Raw genomic sequence first — 17,024 nt, forward strand, 5'->3', positions numbered from 1 at the left:
ATCATACAGGGAAATAGGTTTGAGTATCGGAGGAACAGTGACATGAGATGGTACGTCAGAGGAAAGAAGAGGATAATGTGCAGGAACAACGTCGCCGTTTTTAAAATTAACCTCAAATCCACCTTTTGTTGTTGTGCTTTCCTCTCTCTCTCTCCCTCTTGTCTCCCGCTCCCTTTATTATTATGTTTTATATGTGTTTCTGTTTTTATGTGTTAGCTCTTACACGAGTCTCAAATTTGTATACAAAAAAAGAAAATAAATAAAAAAGACCACGAAGATGTGTGCAGAGCACGATACTTGCAAAATCCACCCTCCCCCCAAAAAGTTGCCATGGATACATCAAATTGTCCATTTCGTTAAGATTAAAATTGACGATCTTAATCAAAGCTCAGGTCAATCGGATTAAAATTAATGATTTTTTTCAGATAAAAATTGATATATCAGAAGTTTGACCTTGTGGCCTTAACCCTTGGATGCAGTGATTGGGCCTCGGAGGCCCACACGTTTTTTTTGTTGCAAAAACTATGCTGTACAATTTTTTTTTTTTGGAATGAGCCTCATTTTCACCAACTTTCATGTTGTTACACAAAATTCAGTAACAAAAAAACAAAAAAAACATTCAGGCTCGTGGGAAAATCTTCATTCTTCATTTATAACCAGAAAATCCGACACGAATGCAGGCCTGGGGCCTTCGAGGCCCCGCATAAATGTTGTACTACTATGTTATAGTCATTATTTTCTTGATATGATATGAGCCTGGTGTTGGCTTAGTGGTTAGGGTGCCAGCTTGTGGATCCTAGGATCCTGGGTTCGAATCCCGGTCGATCGCTGAATTAACGCCAGGGGGGTTGACCCAGCCTGTCATCCTTCCGAGGTCGGCAAATTGAGTACCAGCTTGCTGGGATGAATGATCACGGTGTGTATCCCGATTTAGAATAGGTACACCGTATCCCTGCGCATCATAAGAGCGTGACCAAGAGTTGGCGTCAGGAAGGGCATCCGGCCATAAAAACATTGTCTCAAACAGGGAACCATGATCGTCATGGGGCCCACAAGGCTAACCCCTGCTCTAGCGGGGAAAATGGCCTTAAAACGATCATTCATTCATTCATTCATTCTTGATATGAGCCTCATTATATGCTCCTATAACTTGGTTACAAATAATTCAGTGACAAAAATATGAAAATTTAAAAACTTCACACAAATACATTTGTGGGGCCTCCGAGGCCCAATGGCTGCATAGGTGAAGGATTTTTGACAGTTGTGGACATATACATTCTGAATAAAAGGATTAGTGAATCATATTTTTGAGCAAATACTCCTCCATGAACCTCAACTTTTTAGAGAAAAAAAGTTGAAAAACCAAGAACAAAATAATTTTGTAAAAAATAAATAAAGATTCATTACTTGTATGGGATTCTTCCAACTAATAGGATCAATGATTCACATTTTCTGAGCAAATACACATCCATGAGCATCGACTTGGATTGAAAAAGGATATGAAAGAAAAAAAAAATCTATTAAAAAAAACATTACAGGAATACATCCGTTGGGCCTCTGAGGCCCAGTGGCTGCGTTTATGTAGGATTTTTGACGCCTGCATCGAAGAGTTAAAATAGTTAGTTTCCCCAAATTAGTGACGCCATATGCAAATGCTGTTGAATTTTCAAGTGAATCGGATGAAAAATGACAATTTTAGAAATTTGACCTCAAGATGACCTTTGACCTCAATCAAGGTCAAACCTCAATCAAGGTTTGACCTCCTCAAGGGGAGTAGCTTCTTCATTATGTCCAACTCTACCATCTGGTGAAGTTTTGTGAAGATCGGTTTAAACTTGTGACCTGTAGGCAATTGACAGACAGATAGACAGACAGACAGACAAACAGAATAACGCACAAGACCAACCAATATAGTTGAAAAATCTTCGATTTTGAAAGTAATTTAAAAAGGTGCGGAGGAGGATTCAGGTGGGTGCGAATGTGTGGGAGGGTGGAGGATGTAATGGCAGACAAAGATTAAAAGGAAAGGTTCTGATGTCGTGTGTAATGCCAGCCTACCTTTACGGTTTGGAGACTGGCACTTAGAGAGAGACAACAAGAGAGAGGCTGCAGGTTTGTGATAACTGGGTCAGGAGGATTGCAGGAGTGAAGAGGGTGGATAGAAGAATGGATGAATTGAAGGAAGAGATTGGTGTGCAGATGGGCTTGATGGGGACATTAGTGAAATTCCGGCTGAAGTGAGCTCAACGCTTGATGCGGATGGAGGAAGAGAGAATGGCAAAGAAAGCGGATAGGTCAAGGGAGCGAGGTAGGAGGAAAGGAGGTAGATAGACCGCGGTCGAGATTGGAAATCAATAAGGGATGGCTGGTGAGAGAGTGGAGAGAGTTGGCTGAGGACAGGGAAGTGGAGTCGTATCGTGTTCAAGGCAGGGTAGAAGTTTGGTAGGTACCATTTGGCCTCACCCCTGATAAAGGGAAGAGAGGAAGATGACTGGCTTACAGCATTTGTATTTTTGTCAATAATTGTATGGTCCATAAAATCAGCTTTGGACTGGCAGGATGCCTAGAGGTATGCACACTCACCTGTGAGATATCTTGTTCTCCTCCGAATCTCGGTCCAACTATAAACTGTCATCCGGATGTTTCGCAGACAGGGCTAGGCCTGGGTGTTTGTGCCTCCCTTGAATGGATGTTAAACTGGGCATGCCATTTCCCAGCATTAGTTGGTCGGTGTTAAAGAAGGTGTCCGGTGTAAAAAGGTGACGGTGTCCTTCGTTAGGAGTAGGCGAGCTATCACCAGCACCCTGAACAAATTACACATTCCTGCTCTAACATACCAGGGGCATCAGTGGTACAGCCCTGTCCCCAGCAAATGATACCCTCAGCCATGTGCTACACACTAAAGAAAGCCCCAAACCCTTCCCAGCAATTCCAGCATGTATGCATTTTCCAGTAAAACCTACATTTTAAACTTCCATGGTATCAGCTGAATGCATACAACTCTTTTCTTCTTCCCTTTTGTCTGAAGAACCACCTTCCTGAGGCTTTGCAATCCCCTGGTCAATCCCACTCGTCTTTCCAGGGATTCACAAACAGGCAGTGCACCACCACCTAATGTCATCCCCCATCCTTACCACAAAAAAAAAAACAGTTATCCTCTATATCTTTATTTTTGCAATTCCAAACTTTCATCATAAAATCAAAACAAAGTTAGTCAACTTAGGTAAGAAAAAGATAAAGTATCAAGAATCGCACGCACTCCCACCCGCACCCATGGCTCCATCCCTCCAATGTACAATATCTCCAGCAACGTCACATTGACAAAACCGATGTCATTATCGCAGATGATGCATGGAAATAATGCACGACAATACAGCTCATTAATCATTAACCTATAAAACAAAGAATAAGGTACAGAATATGATATCGTGAACAATCGGATACAAACTCATGGCCCAGCCGATCCAAAGACGCGCAACGAGGCTGGGCAATAAAGCTCGACTATATGCGTGCAAAATCAAGCCGAAAGGACGATTGAAATCGTGCGGAAAGAGATTATTCCACGGGGTGATGTTGTTCACAAAAGGCTGGAAGAAAAACAAAAGTATGATTAAAAAGACCACCGATAACTACTGTATAACCCTATGTTCACCTCTCCCATTCACCTCAAGCATTTTCATTGAAGAGTGCAAAGTTTTGCAAAACAATTTTCTTTCTTTCTGGATTGTCAGCAAACACCGTAATCAAATTAATGGCAAATCGCACCAAATTGCAGCAAAGAAAAGTTGATCAACCTTCCGATCTACGTGTTCGTGCACATCCGCAAGTGCAGGGAACTCAAGTACGGTAAAGCCAGACTTGCTTTTTATTTTTAACCTCGAAAGTTAGTTGAATATATATCTTGTTTCTGAGTCGACATTTAACATTTACTTGGAATAAACCTTCCAAAGACCAGAAGTCTTTGTGCATTTTCATCTCTGCAGTTTTCTGAGTGCACACTGAGCTCGATGCAAATACTGGGATTAAACCTTGCTCGATCGGCAAAGCCAAGGTCGGTCCCGAACAACAAACTATTGGGCGTATGAAAGCAACTGGAAGAGTCATCAAAGCGACATGCTGACCATTACGTGACAGTTGACGACGGTGGATGCTGCTGGAATGTGACGCAGCGTGCCAACTTGGCCACAACGTGTTTTGTATGTCGAGAGTAAAGGGGAGAAGCAATGAGGTAAAGGAAGATGGTGAGGAAAATATGGATCAGTAGATTTTCCAGAATGGTATTGAGTTCCAACCATGGCTCCCCGCAGAGTGTCTCCTCCCGCACGCGCTGTCTCAATCTTTTTTCTCCTTTTGCACGAGGCGCGGCGCATCAACAAATTCGCGCCCGTTGTACAAGATCACCGCACCGGTGGCAGCACTCGCGCTAGCCCAAAATGCCACGTACACCAGCATCTCTGAAGTGGTTTCACCTGTTTCGCACAAAAAAAGAAAGAAAGGGGGCAGGTCACACATGTAAGCCAAGAAAAACACAAATGGAATGCGATGAAGAAGCATAGTGAAAGGAAAGAAGAAAATATACAAAGCAAACATGGGTGTTAGACAAATCGCACATCGTTTTGCCGATGCAGATGTTAGTCCCCTTCCGTTATCCCAACATCACTAGGTCTTACAGTATTGAGTTCCATGTGATTTTTTGCCGATGTGATTCCATGTGATTCCAGTATTGAGTAAGAGTAAGCATGTGACGGCACGAGATGAGAAGGGAGGGCTACAGAGAGCGAGAGAAGACACCCTCCTGCTTAGATTTATCACCCCGGTAAGGGAAAGCAGATCTCCAGTTCTGCCAAAGACTGTAAGCTTTCCCACTGAAGTGCATGGCAGCAAATGTCAAAGTTAGTCAGATTATTTCATAAGCCTTGCCTCAATCTTACCAGAACTGCACTTTGTGGAGAAGCCCTCGAGCTACAAGGGATGGAACCACAAGTTCCGGTTAAAATGTGAGCACATTTCGACTTATTCGACTTCTTGCATAAAGGATGAACTCAAAACCCACCCATTTCCTGAAGGCAGTATGACAATTATACCTATTTGGTCATCGGAGGGTTGTGCTTTAAAAAGCTGCAAGTTATAAACCTCAGTGCCTTACGATGATCTCTTTATAGCAACTGCTGCACATATATAGTGAAGTGACGAATGTTAAATACCCGTGACATTAAAAGCCACTGGGACAAAGATTTTTTTTTTTTAGAAAGGGCCAATGATGGGAAAGCAAATACCTCCAGGTTATGACTGAAGTTACAAACACATCCTATCGGTAAGAGTAAGGAAGTGTGGAGAGATGTGTTGCAAACCGGGCTTGACTTGGCAATGTTTTCTTTTAGGGATGGGTGGGGGTTGGGGTGGGAGTGGAAGCAGCGTGCATGGCCGTACCTGCTGTCAGACAGCACACGATGCACATCGAGAATGCAACAAGCATGACGATGGGTAGCTGGAGTATAGGGAAGGTGAAGGTTGGACAAAAGATTGAGAGTAAGAAAGGCAGCGGGGGGATATGTAGAGACAGGAAATTAGTAATCATTTCCAAAAATAACACTCTTCCCACGACTCCATTAATAAACTGATGAAATTTTTTGATTATATTATACACTGCCTAATAAACAACCCAGCATATGCAACACATGCACACAAATCTCAATAAAATCTGATTATTTTACAATCGCTTCAAAACTTTCACATTCATCAATTAAATCCACTTACAAAACCTAGCAACGCACCCAACCTCCCCGTCACACAAATCCCATTTCCACAAATGACAATTTCATCATAAGGACCATACTTCTATACGGAGCAGGGCACCTACGACAAGTCTATAATTTTCATGGCTGTGAAGCAACCCTGGAAAGGTAACCCCTCCACCTGGGAATGGTGTATGTTGGGGCAGGAATTTGACCAGGGTAACAGTACACAATAGCCTACGACTTCAAAATGGACCGTGGATCTTTAACATTGCACCAGCAACTGCGAATGAATAGGACACATGGCTTAACATCGGTGTACTCATTTGCAGGCAGATCTTGGGGAAAACAAAAACCCAAGACTTCACAGGTCAAAGGTGTGTTTGCTCCCTCTGAGCTAACCTGTAAACTTCATGCATCCCTCCCTCTTAATTGTTGTTCAACTGACCGTCATGAATTTCCAATCCTTCTGTTCGTGGAGCGGATCCAACCCCCGCCCTGTGTCCTCCACCACAAAGTTCCCCAAGAAGAGGTCAATAGAATCCTATGGAAGGAAAACAAAAAAGTTGGACAAATCCTCATTTATTGAATAAACTACTGCATAGACAAGCAAGTCTATTGTCTATTGCATAGGCAAGCAAGACAAGCAAGCAAGGGGAAATGCGAATGGTTCGGTGGATGTGCGGAGTATCGTTGAGAGAGAGGAAGACAAATGATGAATTGCGAAAGATGATGGGAATAGAGCCTGTGATGGATGCTGTGAAGAGGAACAGGTTGAGATGGTTTGGTCATGTGTTGAGGAAGGATGAAAGTGAATGGTTGAGAAGAGTGATGGAAATGAATGTAGAAGGAAGTAGAGGACGGGGAAGACAGAGAAAGACTTGGCTAAAGATGGTGGAAGAAGAAATGCGGGCAAGGGGGTTAACAAGGAGAGATGCAGAAAATAGGGCAAAATGGAGAAGATTGTCATGGGGACCGCAAGGCTAACCCCCGCTCTAGCAGGGAAAATGGCCTTAAAATGCATGTTGTGTTGTTGTATAGACAAGCAAGTACTAAAGTATTATGCTTTGTGTTTGATGGTTTTGAGATGCAAATTGTTCTTTTTTTTATGCCTTTACCGACTAAGTCACCAGAGGCAATCGGTTTTCGGGTTGTCCATCCGGCTGTCCCTCCGTCTATTATAGGTTTCCGTTACCGCGATAACTTGAGAACGGCTGAAGGGATCTTAGTCAAACTTGGTGAAGGTATGTATAATGAGGTAAAGATGATTAGATTTTGGGGTCAAGAAGTCAAAGGTCAAAGTCTGTAATAGGCTTATAACTTGAGAACGGCTGAAGGGATCTAATTCAAACTTGGTCCATGTATGTATAATTATGTAAAGATCAATTGACTAGATTTTGGGGGTCAAGAGGTCAAATGTCAATCCCATCAGGTAGAAATTCTGTTACCAAGTTAACTTGTGAACCTGTCATGGAATTTTTACCACACTTGGTATAGTTATATATTTTGAAGCAAAGATAAACTGATTTGATTTTGGGGTCAAGAGGACAAAGATCAGAAGTCATGTTAAGTTACAATTATTTAGTTACCACGATAACTTAAGAACAGCTGAAGGGATCTAAGTCAAACTTGGTACAGGTAAGTATAATGATGAAAAGATGAACTGATTAGATTTTGGGGTCACGAGGACAAAGGCTGGAGGTCATGTTCGGTATAAATCCTGTTACTGCGATAACTTGTGAACCAGTGATGGGATTCTGTCCAAAGTTGGTACAAGTATGTATTATGATGAAAAGATGAACCGATTAGATTTTGGGATCAAGAGGACAAAGGTCATGTTAAGTAAAAATTATGTTGCCGTGCCAACTCGTGAACCAGTGATGGGATTTTCAACAAACATGGTATAAGTATATATGATGCGAAGATGAACTGATTAGATTTTGGAGTCAAGAAGTCAAAGGTCAGAGATCATGTTAAATAAAAATGACGTTGCCGTGCCAACTTGCGAACAAGTGATGGGATTTTGAACAAACTTGGCATAAGTACATATATGATGCAAAGATGAACTCACTGGATTATGCCATCAAGAGGTCAAAGGTCAGAGGTCGTCAGGTAAAAATATGGTACTTGAGAACAGCTGAATGGATTTAAATCAAACTTGGTACAAGTATTTATAATGAGGTAATAATGTGGGCGTAGGCATATCGGTCGAAGTCGTGATGTCAGAGTGTCGTTCTAGTTTCTACTCGTATTTAATTTGGCACTGTAATCTTGACGATTTATCGTATTGATGGTTTTGTCATGGATTTCAATTGGTTCTTTTATAAATGCATGTTTATACTCATTCTGAACAATTATCTGAAGGCTAACGAGCCCACTATTACATATTGTTTATTTTTTAACAGAAAAGAAGATAAGAGGGAATAATGAAAGTAGTAGGTTGCAAAGAGAAGAAAAAAAAATAAGAGAAAGGATAAAAATTGACAGAATGTACAGGTTAAATGAAGTCGAAAAATTCAGTTCTTATTCGCCGAATTGTAGATGGATAATAATATACAAGTAGCTCATCAGATCGGCTAAAGGTGAGGCAGTTGCCACTAAGGCATCTTTGCATCGTATCAACTATTTTGGGCCGGGAGTCAATTACGAGTTCAGATCACAGGTCGTATAATTTCTGAGGGGCACAAACATACCGCTGATGTAATATCTCCTTTAGGTCAAGACAGAAATTTGGAATTTAGCCAGGGTGCTGGTACCCTTGTAAAATACACAATGGGGTTTGACGTCAATCCACCAGCGAATGGCAGCAAGCAGATCCCAGATTGTTCAATTATGCAATGCCCTGTCGACAGAACACCAATATGACAGCTTATAGTCGGCCTGCGAATCATTCCCAGACTAGACGGCTCAAAGGGGGACGGGGGTACACGCTCCCTCAAAGCCATCCTGCCAACTCACGATCAAGGAAAAATAAATACAAAATTTTGCATATTTTAAATACAAATACAAAAAATTTGCACAAGACAAAATACTTCGGTCAAAGCATCACTGCTTGGCTATAAATGTCACCATTTAACAGTCTAAAACTTCACTCAGAAATAAATAAAGTAAAATTACAGAAAAAATACAAAACATACTTTAACACCATCATCAAAACAGCAGTTAAATAACCATAAGCATACTGTTACAAAGACAAACTAATTAGAAAAGTGCCTCGAAATTATTATTAAACAGACGTTTTACAAAAGTTATGATTAAATATTATTATAAACTGATTTGATTTTGACCTCTTGATGGCGTAATCCAGTGAGTTCATCTTTGCATCATATATGTACTTATGCCAAGTTTGTTCAAAATCCCATCACTTGTTCACAAGTTGGCACGGCACGGTAGCAGAGAATTGCAAGCAAAAGACGTTTTACAAAAGTTATGATTAAATATTATTACGAAAACTGCAAAATGTTTGTGTGGAAGGCAAGCAATAATGTCAAATACCAACGGTGAAGATGTAAAAATAAGTAACTACATTAGCAGTGATTAAATGTAGGCTTCCATAGTAATCAGGTAACGAACACATTCTGCACAAGACAAAGTGTACCTGTCGAAAACCATCAGAAAAGTTGTTTTTGTAATAACGAATGAGCGAATTCCAACCATCCATCAACAAGCCCCACTTGGTTCGCCTCCCTTTCCTGCCAAGGGTAAAATAAGGAAGATCAGGTTATAGGGGATATAATAAAAAATATAACCACCTTTAGAGGCCATTTTTCCCCGCAAAGCGGGGGTTGGCCTTTTTCGGGCACCGTGGTTGTTGTTTTTTTGGTCCCCTTTTTGAAGCAATGTTTTGCGGCCGGATGCCCTTCCTGACGCCAACCCTTTTTGCCGCCTTTAACGACAAACAGGGAATTACCAGTGAACTGGTACTCAATTAGCCGACCTCGAAAGGATGACAGGCTGAGTCAACCCCCCTGGCGTTAATTCAGCGATCGACCGGGATTCGAACCCAGGATCCTAGGATCCTAAGCCGGCACCCTAGCCGCTAGCCCAACACCAGGCTAGCCCAACAAAAATAGGGGATGCAGGGAAATAAACATCATCATGCCTCCCTGTTAAATGTAACTTTCTGGATCACAGCTGTGCAAAATGAACAAAAGCAAGGTGTTAAAACAAAGGGAGAGGAGGTGTGAAAGGAGCAATATGAGGATATCGGTGAGGTGTACATATGTGCGAGTAATACTTGCCGCGTGTAGTCGGTCTTCAAGGCCCCTGTGCCAGCGTATTGCTTCGCACAAGCGTCTGCGTTGTCAGCCCAGACTGCCGGAGTGGGTGGGGGTGTTGGGGAGGGAGAAAGAAAAATGTTCAGAATGCAACATGTGCACAGAATACACAAAACAAGGGCAAAAAAGAGAAACAAGTTGAGAGAGCAACATTCCCACCGCCCCCACCACCGACACACAAGTTAAATGGCAATGCACCCATCGGCCTAGATAGAAAATGTTCTTCATTTATTCTAACAAGAATAGCCAAGTAAGCATTGATGGTATTAAACGCAGCGAGTGCCCACTAGGACACTTTTAACGGAGGATGTACAGCAACTGGCTTCATCACACATGAGGGAGTTTATCCACAAATTGCATTTAGGAGCACTGCATGCTTCTCCTACTGATGTGCCTAGTTAAGGACTTGCTTGCATGCAGAATACCAGACCTGGATGTTAACGAGTACACTATTCTGTGATTACAAAGCTACTCGATCCACCGGAATGCAAGTTCTACTTCCCAAAAAACTCGCTCCGTCATTGGCCTGCGAGCTTTTCCCGTCCAAACAAATGTTCCCGGCCCACCTCTCAGCAACATTTACAGTGAACCTCGCTTTGATTTATGTCTTCAGTACTTTTTACCCATTCTCACCGTTCTTGTAAACAAACTCAAACTCCAGGTGATCCTCCGTGTGTTGCCCTGCGTGAAGGACACCCAGCCGCTTGGGACAAACAGACATGCAAGTCAAACAATTTGTCAAGGAAGACAAAGTCGAGAAAGACTCGACACTCAGCACAAGCACGGTAGCAGAGAGTACTTTCTTTTAAAAAGGAAGACGACATACCCAGAGGGGAGATCACAAAGCACGAACAATCTGATCAATCAGAAATTGCAAGCAATTTGCATGTATACGGATAATTAGGCACAAAATGAAATTGTACGTATGTGCTCAGACCCCGTTAACAACGGACGAATGGACTCCTTGCCAAAGTTTTAGTTTTCCACATCACCATAGTGGCTATCAGTGTTACGCATGGATACCGACGGGCAGAAATAATGTTTTGTCTATACTCTATAGGAAACTATTGAAACAATAATGGTTACTTCGTGATAAAAGACAGTATTGCAACGGTGCACAAAGGTACAATCCAAAAATTCAGTCTTGTCATTTGATTGCATTCGTACGCACAAGTGCACCAACAGACGTGCAGGTGCACAAACACACATTAAAGCACATGCAGGTACACACATACGAACACACATTAATGCGCGTGCAGGTATGCACATGTACACCAATGGATGTGCAGGCACACACACGAACACTAAAACACGCACCAACGTGCACACTAACACCGATGTATGCACCAACACTAACACACACATGAATGCTCGTGTAGGTACGCACATAAAAACTAACATTAATGCACGTGTCGGTACGCACATGCGCATCAACAGACATGCAGGCAAAACACACACACACACACACACACACACACACACACACACACACACACACACACACACACACACACACACACACACACTAATGCACATGTAGGTACACACATACAAACGCACATTAATGCACGTGTAGGTATGCACACGTGCACCAAGACATGCAAGCACACACACACACACACTAACGCGCGCACCAAAGTGCACACTAAATCTGGTGCATGCACTAACACCGACACACTAACACCGACACACTGACACACACGTGCACCAACACAAACGTGCACACTAACCCAGCCAGGTGAAAACAAAGAATACGAGATGAGAAGATAGATGTATAATTGTATAGTACGAATACGATCCAATATGACAGATCCTTCAGCCTCTTGGGCTGTCTGGAGGAAACAGCACAACTGGAAAGAGAAACGGTGAAAATAAACACCTGCAGCTGTGCTTGCAGCGTTCGTCGAGCGAGTAAGCTCTGTACAACATTTGTACGATCCAGGCAGTCGATGCAATTCGTCCTAAAGATGCCTTCCTGCTGCTGTAGCATCTGACCTTCTGAGTCCAAGAGACAATATCTGTGCAAAAAAAATGTTTCCTTGTTAAACATAAATAAGATTTTTTTTAATAACTGCAAACTGAATCAATGCAGATGGGAGTAACTAACTGCAGCCACAAACCAGTGTAAACAAGCATTCTGAGTATTGCGCTGCAATACATGTCCCCTACCGACATTGGGTAGCACTGTCATAGAAGACAGTATTATGTATAGGGCTAATCATGGGGTGCTATTCACTAAAGGCTTTTTAGCACTCTATGATAATGTATTCTAATTAGGTATTGCCTACAAATGGCAAAACATTTTATGCGAAGAAGTTATATCAGAGAAAAAAAGTCGGGAAAACTGTTGGGGAAATTACCAAAGTTCAAAGTGCCATAACTTTGTCAAAAATGATCGAAACGTCGTGAAGTTCGAACTTGATCTGTAACCTATCATGAGGAAACCATGTACCAAGTTTGAAATCATTGGCATTAAGAGTTTAGAAAGAAAGTCTGGAAAACTGTTCTTTGCGTGATGGACTGACAGACGGACAGACGGAGGGACGGAGTGCAAACCTATAGTCCCCTCCGGTGTACACAGGTAGGGGACTAATAAGTGAGAAAAGTGCAAAATAAAGGTACAAAAAAACAAAAAACTAGAACGGCACTCTTCGATGTCGTGACGTCGACTGATATGCCTCCATCCACATTATTTCATCATTAAAATACTTGTACCAAGTTCCATTTCAATCTCTTCAGCTGTTCTCAAGAATCACATTTTTACCTGACATGACCTCTGACCTTTGATGCCAAGATCTAATGAGTTCATCTCTGCATCATAATATACACTTGTACCAACTTTGGTAAAAATGCCATCACTGGTTCACAACTTATCGCGCTAGCAGGATTTTTACCCAACATGACCTCTGACCTTGAACTTGTGACCCCAAAATAGAATCAGTTCAATACCTCATTATACATACTTATACCAAGTTTGACTTGGTTCCCTTCAGCCGTTCTCAAGTTATCGCTTTATCTAAGACCTAACACGGGCGGACGAACGGACGCATGGACAGACGGACAACCGGAAAACATGCCTCCGGCTACTTTCTCGGCAGAGGCATAGAAAACAGCCGATAGAAAATATTGTGCAACTCGGTTCAGGAATTCACCTTTACGTCTTAATCTGACTACCGACTCCCCTAAATTTTAAATTTCAACTTATATACACGTCATTTTTACAACTGCCGCCAAAGCCTTGCCTACAATGTCTTACATATCTCAAGTGATTTCCATGACGATCAAAAAAATTGTCCTACATGGTGGCTAACAATCGATGTAATTTTCTCCTCGTTCATATGTATGTCTGCCAACAATACAGAGGACTAAATACTGTTACGTGCTCCTCCCCAAACCCCGGCCACGGTGTACCTCCGAGCCCCGAAAGGAGTCACGGCAGAAAGATGTGCTATTATGTGTGCCAATGACCAATGGTGAAACCACACCAATCAGTGTTACAAAAACCAAGTATTGTATTAAAACCACACAATAATAACAAGTAACGCACATACAAGAAAACCTCACTTGCACAGCAAACACCATATAATTTCTATGATGGTACCACCAAATTCCTGAATCAATAACTCACGGTATTCCCACGTGAGCAATCGGTAACATCCCCCAAAGTCACTGTGTCACGATACCAGGCCAAAGTCGATCCCCTTGGCTCTCGCGATCACAAGAAAAGGTCGAACTGAGACCTGAACCCAGAACGGCTAACAGACGACACTGCAGACGAGCCGCTTGGTGAGGTGTCGGGCCGACGTCGGTCCGGTAAAAGTTCACCCAAAAGGCGACTGGGAGTTCACACCTTCGGTTCACCAGACAATGACACTGACATGAACGATCAGCGGCTCCCAAGCGGAGAACCGCGAAGAACCGCGAGTTCCCAGGTGAAATCCACGACACACACGAGAACCAGGTGAAAGGCTGGTGCGAGGTGAAAGGCTGGTGCGAGGTGAAATAGCAGACGGGCCGGTAATGGAGGCGTACCTGCTCTCCAGCGACGATTCACTTTCGGAACCAAAAGCAAAACCCGTCACGCAGGTTTATTCGCCACAGCAATAACGACACTGTCAAAGGAATCCCTTTCCCGGGGAAACCAATATTCGCTCTTGACCAATGTCCACCAGCATCCGCCCGACACCTCGAAGCAGATAGGCCTTCCTTTCCCCATCTCACTCGATCCGCTCGCCCGCCTCTTCTTCTTCTTCCGTTTTCTCCCTCACCCATCTCGTTTTCCTTCTGAGACATTATTTTTATCTTTGAATAAAGTTATCTCCATTTCACACTCAAACTAACAATAATAGTACATGAAACTAAAAATGCTTCAAGTGGATGACAACCACAAAGACGGAAGTGACAAATCCGTAACAATACCATCACACACCACACTCAATCTTCAAATGGCAAAAACACTATAAAAGCAACTGTAGGCTGAGCTCAATAAATCACGAAGCTACAACTGTGTGCGAGGTATAATCCTGTATTTGCCCAGGTGGTAAATTGTGCAAGGAAACTCAATGGTTAGGTAATGCAAGTGATACAGGAAAGAGGAAGTCGAATAATCGAGCGATGCAAAACGCCACAATCGAACATTAGTTGGTCGGCATTAAAGATACCACAAAGTGTCGCTGAGGCATTGCTGACACCATGGCCAAATTCCGCATTTCGTCAAAACAAATTCGTACACAGAAGTATTCACATGTCACATGTCAACAGTCATCTCTGGCTAAGAAGGGAAACCATTACCTGCACCGTGTTGAGCAGCTTGGTGGAAATTTAAACTAGTGAGTCGGCAATAACTGCAAAAATGGTGGATTATCTGTGTTTAAACATCTATTGCAACACAGCAGCCTCCTCAATCCATTTCTTCAATCCCACACATACACTCAAGATGACTTCCCTCTTTCCCTCCCTACATCCTCCACTTCACACTACTTTTACTGAAACACTCCCACACACTCTCAATCAGAAATTGAATTGGCCAAAGTCTGCCTTGTTTGACCATAATATGACTAACAAATGACTACAGACAGCATCCACATTAAAATGGTGTTGCATTAATGAGTATACTGTCCGTATACAAGACGTGATGTTAAGCCAAGGTCCCGTCTGCCAGAATTTTCTGGTGGACGTTAAATTTCCAGAGGCGTGGCCTTTGCAAATCGTTGGCCAAAGTGTGCCGGCAACATGCCCAAATTCAAAATTCCTGTCCTAACCAGCCGTGGGGCTGATGCCAGTCGCCATCTAGTGGTGGCCCCCAAAGGACGAGCAACCATACGGGATACAATATTAGGTCATATACAACAGTTCCACAATAATCCTTGAAATTACCTAACTATTCTGCCTGGTCCGAAAAAGATGAACATCTACAACTCCAGGATTATGAATAGCATAATAGAAACTAGAACGGCACTCGGTAGAGCACATACCTCCGCCAGTTTGAACGGTTTATGTTTTGTATTCCACTGATAAGCCGGATCTGGATCCAGACCTGAACCAAAATCGAATCGCTTGTTCTTGTCATTATCCAACTCGTCCACCAAGTTTAGTCATAAATCGTCCATAACCTTTTTAAATATCATGTTATATATCGCTTTCCACCCGATCTCTAAATGGTGAAGAACCACTTTAAAATTAAAGAATTCTCGTATCCGAATCCATATTCAGATCTTCACCAAAATCAAATCGATTTGTCCTTGTCACATACACAACCGGTCCACCAAGTTTCGTCCTAATCCGTGCACAACTTTTTGAGATATCGTGCTATGCATCAGTTTTAACCCCATCACTCAATTGTAAAGAATCACTTCAAAAATTCTACTAGCCGGATCCGAATCCGGATCTTCACCAACATCTAATCATTTCGTCCTTGTCACATACACTACCTCTCTGCCAAATTTAATCCGAATCTGTCCACAACTTTTTGAGATATCTTGTTCACAGACAGACAGACAGACAGACAAACAGACAGGGGTGGAAACATAACCTCCATCCACCTTTGGTGGCTGAGGTAACAACAATGCTATACTGTGCATTCCCAGAAGTGAATGCATTGTCCCTTCGGAAGACAAAAGTAGCACACATGCACATCATTGAAAAGATTCATGAGAAAGCATTTCTTTTGTTAAAACATATATTGTACAAGATAGTCTTTCATGATGACAAAAGCTGATTAACTCAGTGAATGAATGATCGTTTTAAGGCCATTTTCCCCGCTATGGTGGGGGTTAGCCTTGCGGGCCCCATGACAATCATGGTTCCCTGTTTGAGGCAATGTTTTTATGGCCGGATGCCCTTCCTGACGCCAACCCTTGGTCACGCTCTTACGATGCGCAGGGATACGGTGTACCTATTCTAAACCGGGGTACACACCGGGATCATTCATCCCAGCAAGCTGGTACTCAATTTGCCGAGCTCGGAAGGATGACAGGCCGAGTCAACCCCCCTGGCGTTAATTCAGCGATCGACCGGGATTCGAACCCAGGATCCTAGGATCCCAAGCCGGCACCCTAACCGCTAAGCCAACACCAGGCTCAGACTGATTAACTCAGTAAAAACTAGAAAGGCTCTCGGTAGAGCGCATACCTCCGCCAGGCTGAACAGTTTACGTTTTGTATCCCACCGATAGGCCGGATCTCGATTCGGACCTGAACCAAAATCTAATCAATTAGTCCTTGTTCCACACCCAACCCGTCCACCAAATTTGGCCCGAATCTGTCCATAACCTTTTGACATATCCTGCTCACTGACAGAGACAGAGACAGGGCTAAAACATAACCTCCATCCACCTTCAGTGGCAGAGGTAATAATAACCCGAAGCCACATCGGCTTAATCCGGTGGTCAATTTGGCCATGGTTTATTACTCACACCAAGGACACTTGAATGAATCCGTAAAATGTGCAAAAGTGTTCAAGTACACAAATAAACTCCTACATCAACGTGTTGTTAAATCACTACTGGTATCTT

At 42.7% G+C, this 17,024-nt stretch overlaps 1 protein-coding gene across 5 annotated transcripts in view; it reads right to left on the minus strand.

Moving 5' to 3' along the window:
- Positions 1-3,151: 3,151 nt before the first annotated feature.
- The window catches only part of SACM1L (SAC1 like phosphatidylinositide phosphatase), a 100,024-nt gene continuing 86,151 nt past the window's right edge, over positions 3,152-17,024 (minus strand). For 2 of the 5 annotated variants that reach the window (XM_078780558.1, XM_078780560.1), the window contains 7 exons: positions 11,892-12,030; positions 10,646-10,715; positions 9,977-10,049; positions 9,334-9,427; positions 6,184-6,279; positions 5,431-5,488; positions 3,152-4,469 (listed from right to left, as the gene is read on the minus strand). In XM_078780558.1, the coding sequence (XP_078636684.1) occupies positions 4,333-4,469; positions 5,431-5,488; positions 6,184-6,279; positions 9,334-9,427; positions 9,977-10,049; positions 10,646-10,715; positions 11,892-12,030 (667 nt within the window). In that variant the 3' untranslated portion in view covers positions 3,152-4,332. Of the gene's footprint in view, positions 4,470-4,931; positions 4,963-5,430; positions 5,489-6,183; positions 6,280-9,333; positions 9,428-9,972; positions 10,050-10,645; positions 10,716-11,891; positions 12,031-17,024 lie in introns of all 5 variants that reach the window. The other 3 variants (XR_013623866.1, XM_078780559.1, XR_013623865.1) reach the window with 3 other exon arrangements.

The sequence above is a fragment of the Myxine glutinosa genome, chromosome 6, assembly GCF_964187855.1.
Source record: "Myxine glutinosa chromosome 6, kmMyxGlut1.1, whole genome shotgun sequence".
Classification (NCBI taxonomy): Eukaryota; Metazoa; Chordata; class Myxini; order Myxiniformes; family Myxinidae; genus Myxine; species Myxine glutinosa.